The 6,086-nt window shown below is 30.8% G+C and overlaps 1 protein-coding gene across 1 annotated transcript; it reads left to right on the top strand.

Annotated features, from left to right (window-relative positions):
• The first annotated feature begins 1,555 nt into the window (after window positions 1–1,555).
• atp5pf (ATP synthase peripheral stalk subunit F6) lies at window positions 1,556–3,830 on the top strand. Its single transcript, XM_077721956.1, has 4 exons — window positions 1,556–1,646; window positions 2,754–2,923; window positions 2,983–3,110; window positions 3,743–3,830. Exons 2-4 carry the CDS (start codon window positions 2,754–2,756, stop codon window positions 3,769–3,771), a joined length of 327 nt encoding a protein of 108 aa, XP_077578082.1. The 5' UTR covers window positions 1,556–1,646; the 3' UTR covers window positions 3,772–3,830.
• Window positions 3,831–6,086: the final 2,256 nt, after the last annotated feature.

The following is a 6,086-nucleotide window of genomic DNA, read 5'->3' as shown; positions in this document are numbered from 1 at the left end:
ATGAACAGGAAGTAATTTGACTGCCTCAAAACCCAAAACTAATTCAACCAGTGATGCCCAGAAACCATAAACAATCCAATATTTACATAAAATGAGCCTTAAATTCCTCCAAATCAACAGGAAGTTACCCAAAACAAACAGGAAGTGACCCCAAATCCCCCAAAAGTGACCTATAATGACCCACAGTAGTTCACAAACTACATAATTACTATTTTATATTCCACTAAAAGACCCTTTTTAAACCCATTTCCAAAATAAAAGCCACATTTCCTGCAATACTGCTGACCTTTACTCTCTACACTGGAAAATAACCCCGCCCCTTCCTCCCTCCCTCCCACTTTTTTGTGCATTCTTATGACAGCTGGGCTGTGTTAAGTCACACAAAAGCTCTCAAAAGTTAAATATACGGAAGATGCTAACGAACGTGTTGATGCTAGTTATCATGTATTCTGAATGAGCTGTTTTCCTGTACGGGTTCCATTTTGTTTTTCCAGAAAAAAGACCGAAAACGTAAAAAAAACCATGTAAAGTCATTTTTTTTAAACTCGTGCGTGATGTACCCAAGTCGTAGTCGTAGTGCATGAAAACAACAACAAAAAAAGACAAGGTTTTGACGGAAAACAAGATCTTAAAACACCGCTATCTCACTTATCGGTTATGCTAATGCTAGCAAAGATTGTACATTTCGTATCTTCTCGTGATCGCGTGACTTCAAAAAAAAATTATATAAATGTAGAACGTTCATTCGAGAGCCGTATGTGGCTCTGGAGCCGAAGCGAAAGAGTACATTTCATTGTTTTCACGGCAGACATTATTTATTATGATTATTTTATTATAATATTGGAATATCTCTTTGGCAGCGGATTGGTTGGCGGTGCTAAAAAAAATAGCACGACGGACTGAAGTAGAAAAGTTGAAATACACGTTTTTTTCTGTTGATGGCGCTGTTTTTGTTACTTGTGTAATATTCTGCTAGCCATTTGCATTGAATGGGAAAACGCTTTCTACACTCTATTCCATAATAAAGTTTTGAATGTACCAATAAATAGTGTTTTTATTTCCTCCCTAGCTTTAGCATGTTTTGGTGTTAGCATACCATGTATTATAAACGCTAGCAAGCTTGTATTGATGTCAAAACACAAAAAAACGTTATTTTTTGAGGGATTAAAAACGGAAAATCAACATGGGGATTTTTTTCCTCTTCACTCAGTTTAACGTTATTTTGTGTAAGAGTCAAATAAATGTTTTAAAATGTTTAAAAATTGGTATTTAGAGTCGAAAACTGCGTAAATACAACTTAGTATGGTGACAACATGGCGTCCTTGAATCACGTGATGACACTTAAACCAATGACGCCACTGCTATCAATGTGCAACTATGGTGCGTTCATGGTTCCCCGAAATGTGCCTTTCACTTGGCGAAAACATCGACTAATAAACAAATTACATATAATATGACTCAGTATATTAATAAACTATCTTTAATTATACTATAATTCGTTTTATGACATCTAAAATGTACTCAAACGCTTTTGTTTCTGTGTTTTGTTAAACCTTCGATCTTTTTCCGGATTTCATCAAAGCCCCACAATACACTGCGAGCGGTCGTCCACATTTCCTCGCCAGTCCGCAAGTGTCAACTCCAAGGTGAGCGTTTTATCAAATGTATCTTTATTGAATGCTCCTCTGTCTTCGCTACGCTCAATATATGCGTGTAATATTAATTTCGAACGTTTAAAGTTGTCATGACTCGCAAGAAACGTTCCAAAGTGCCGCTTTTTATCGCGCAAGCTCAAGCTAGCACGTCCCGTATAGTTGTGAATGGAGCAATGCTAACTAGCTGTTTAGCTAAACGACCTTGTGTGGTTTAATGTATGTAGCTGTTTATATTGAATTTCCCGAGGCTATGCTAATGTTTCTATTTCCGTCTTTATGTAGGCTTTGTCAATAAAGTTCTTGTAAATGCATTGATTTTAATGTCATTGCTAAGTTCGCTTGCTTTGAATTTCAACACTGAGCTTTGGTAAGAGTAGTAAATAGAAATAAGAACTATATAGTTCTTAATTAAATAGTAATGGTTTCTGGAATCGGAGTGTATAAATATTAAATAATCTAAATTTACTGAGTTTCTGAAAAAATAATTTTAAAAAATTGTTGACGTTTTTACTGTTTCCCCATGTATTAAATATAAATATGACAAACTAAAATAATAGTAATAATACGTATATCCTTTTGTATTTATTTGTTATTTTCCCCGATTTTATGGTAAGAGATTATTGATTTATACCTTTTATATTCTGAAAAATACGTGAATGGAAACTGTTAAACGAATACATTAAAAAAGGCATATTTTTGTAAAAAAAAAAAAAAAAGAACATTGTGATAAGAAATAAAAATCAAAACACTTAAAAATAATAATAATAATTAGATAATAGCTCAGTATGAGAATAAGAGCAAATTAAAACCTTTTGGTTAAGATTGATCAAACTAGATCCGTTTTATGGACTTATTTATCTTGTACTAACACTTAAAAAATGTTCAAATTGGTCTTAAAAATTATGACTAATAAATGGTCTTAAAAATTATGACTAATAAAATTAAAAATGTCCAAAAGATGAAAAATTCACCGATATTTTATCTATTAAAATCTATTCTCCGCCATCTCTAATTTAAAACCAGAAAAATTTAAAAATAATAATAATAATAAATATCCTTGGAATTCCCCCTAACGGAAGAATACCTCCCCACCACCAGATGGCGCTCAACAACTTCACCCGACTCTCATCCACGCTACGCCCGGCGGTCACCCTGACCCTGCGTAGGAACCTGGGCCTCTCCGCCGTGGTCTTTAACAAGGCCAAAGTACTGGACCCGGTTCAGAAACTGTTCCTGGACAAAATCCGCGACTACAACGTTAAGAGCAAGTGAGTTGGCGCACGGTTTCCGAGACCGGGGTTCGATTCTCACCTCTTTTCGTCTCCAGGGCGACGGCGGGTGGCATCGTGGACGCGGGACCCGCCTATCAGAAAACAATGGCCGAAGAAATTTCCAAACTGGAGAGGTTGTACGGTGGAGGAGACTTGGCCAAGTTCCCTGAACTCGTCTTCCAAGGTAATATTCATATTCAATTATATTATTTAATATTATTATTCACGATTAAGTTGAATATTTTTTTAATTTAAAATATTTTCGGTGAAATTATGTCTATGATGTGTAGTATTATATGATTATTCGAAATGGTGGTAAATTTTAAAAATCATTTTAAATTGTTAATTAGTTTAAATTTGGGAGTGATAGCATATATATTTGTGTGATTAATTAATATTTTATTGTATTTAAATTGTGGGATTTATTTTTTTAGATTTTAAATTAGTTGTTTATATATATTCAAAATTAAAGTAAATTCTTAAAATAATTTTAAATTCATCAGTTTGAGTATAAAGTATATATATATATTTTTATATTTTATTGTATTGAAATTGTCTGATTCGATTTTTTAAATTAATTGGATATAATTATTAAAAATTCAAGTAAATTCTAACAATAATTTTTACTAATTCAGCAATTTAGTTAAATTAGTGTGTGACAACATATATATGTAATTCTTTAATATTTAATGCTTTAGTTATCTTGTTTTGAGGCTCCAATTTCAAAATAAAAGAATGATATATAGTCAAATGGTTCCAATTGCGTTTAAAGTCTCGTTTTTTGTTTATTTTTGTTGTTTTTGCTGTTTTTTCTAGACCCCAAGCTGGATGAGGTGGCCAAGTAAGCTTGTAAATTGGGAAATGTATTTCATATTTAATAATAAAAACATCTAAGCTAGCGCTAGCACAGGACTTGTTTATATATTTTTGATTCAAAAATGCTAACATAGGGTCAAAAACGGGTAACTCCGCCCTAAAAAAAATCAAAAATCAACTAAATAGATCTTTAAAAAAATGAACATTTATATTAAGGCTTTAAAAAAAATTAATGACCATGTATAGTAGGCGTTTTCTTAAAAAAAAAAACGACCAGTAAGGTTTTTTAATTAATAAAAATGACCATGTAAAGTAAGGCATTTTTATTAAAAAAAAACAACCATGTATAGTGAGTCTTTTTTAATAAAAAAAAACAACTATGTATAGTAGGCTTTTTCTTTAAAAAAAAAAAAACGACCAGTAAGGTTTTTTTAATTGAAAAAACGACCAGTGAGGTATTTTTATTAAAAAAACAACCATGTATAGTAAGTCTTCTTTAATACAAAAACAACCATGTATAGTAATTCTTTTTTTTAATAAAAAAAGAACCTTGTATAGTAGGCTTTTTCTTAAAAAAAACAACCAGTAAGGTTTTTTAATTAATAACAATGACCATGTAAAGTAAGGCATTTTTTATAAAAAAAAAAACAACCATGTATAGTAAGTCTTTTTTAATAAAAAAAACAACCATGTATAGTAGGCTTTTTCTCAAAAAAAAAAAAAACGACCAGTAAGGTTTTTTTAATTGAAAAAATGACCATGTAAAGTAAGGTATTTTTATTAAAAAAAACAACAAAGACTTCTTTATAGGACTAGGTGTTAAATATCCCTAATATATTTAACACCTAGTAGGACTTTTTACTTATAAAAATGACCATGTATTGTAAAGCATTTTTAAATGAAAAAAAACCAACAATGTATAGTAAGGCTTATTTTTGCTAAAAAAAAAAAAAAACGACATAGTATAGCATGCCACTGTGGGGTAGAGGTTAACACAGTGGACTACCGTGTGGAAGACCTGGGTTCAACTCCCACATTTTCCCTTAGTTGTAGAAAAAAAAGGAAAATCTTTTTAATTTATATGAAACACTTAGTCATACTTTTCAGTCAAAGGTTTTATTCCGAACTGCCTTCGGTTCATTTTTTGGACAAAATGCTCCATCCACCACTCAATACTTATACACTTAAACACTTAGACTTAGCCTTACTATACTATGTCGTTTTTTTTAAGAAAAAAAAGCCTTACTACACTATGTCGTTTTTTTGTAAGAAAAAAAGCCTTACTATACTATGTCGTTTTTTGAAGTAAAAAGCCTTGCTATACTATGTCGTTTTTAAAGAAAAAAAAGCCCCTCTATACTATGTCGTTTTTTTCAGTAAAAAAGCCTTACTATACTTTGTCGTTTTTTTGCGATAAAAAGCCGTACTATACTATGTCGTTTTTTAAAGAAAAAAAAGCTTTACTATACTATGTCGTTTTTTGCGATAAAAAGCCTTACTATACTATGTCGTTTTTTGAATAAAAAAGCCTTACTATACTATGTCGTTTTTTCAATAAAAAAGCCTTACTATACTATGTCGTTTTTTAAGAAAAACAAGCCTTATGTCGTCTTTTGAAGGAAAAAGCCTTACTATACTATGTCGTTTTTTGAATCTAAAAGCCTTACTATACTATGTCGTTTTTGACAGAAAAAAGCCTTACTATACTATGTCGTTTTTTTGCGATAAAAAAACCTTACTATACTATGTCGTTTTTTAAAGAAAAAAAGCCTTACTATACTATGTCGTTTTTTTTTTAAGAAAAAAAAGCCTTACTACACTTTGTCGTTTTTAAGTGAAAAAGGTTTACTTTACATTGTCGTTTTAAAGGAAAAAAGCCTTACTATACTATGTTGTTTTTTGAGAGAAAAAGGCCTTACTATACTATGTCATTTTTTGAGAAAAAAGCCTTACTATACTATGTCGTTTTTTAAAGAAAAAAAAGCCTTACTATACTATGTCGTTTTTTAAAGAAAAAAAAGCCTTACTATACTATGTCGTTTTTTAAAGAAAAAAAAGCCTTACTATGTCGTTTTAAAAAAAAAAAGCCTTACTATACTATGTTGTTTTTTAAAGAAAAAAAGCCTTACTATACTATGTCGTTTTTTGAGAAAAAAAAGCCTTACTATATAATGTCGTTTAAGAAAAAAAAGTCTTACTATACTATGTCGTTTTTTTAAGAAAAAAAAAGCCTTGCTATACTATGTCGTTTTTTTTTTTTTTTTTTACAAAAAAAGCCTTGCTATTCTATGTCGTTTTTATAGTAAGAAAAGGAACGAAACAACATAGTATAGTACGGCTTTCC

The sequence above is a fragment of the Stigmatopora nigra genome, chromosome 1 (assembly GCF_051989575.1).
Source record: "Stigmatopora nigra isolate UIUO_SnigA chromosome 1, RoL_Snig_1.1, whole genome shotgun sequence".
NCBI lineage: Eukaryota > Metazoa > Chordata > Actinopteri > Syngnathiformes > Syngnathidae > Stigmatopora > Stigmatopora nigra.
This window is presented reverse-complemented; position numbering and strand designations above follow the sequence as displayed.

Bases quoted from the DNA above. Each gene is read 5' to 3' on its own strand.
- atp5pf (XM_077721956.1), top strand. From the start codon at position 2,754: ATGGCGCTCAACAACTTCACCCGACTCTCATCCACGCTACGCCCGGCG. The intron at 2,924-2,982 runs GTGAGTTGGCGC...TTTCGTCTCCAG, and splicing joins GACTACAACGTTAAGAGCAA to GGCGACGGCGGGTGGCATCG. The intron at 3,111-3,742 runs GTAATATTCATA...TGTTTTTTCTAG, and splicing joins CCCTGAACTCGTCTTCCAAG to ACCCCAAGCTGGATGAGGTG.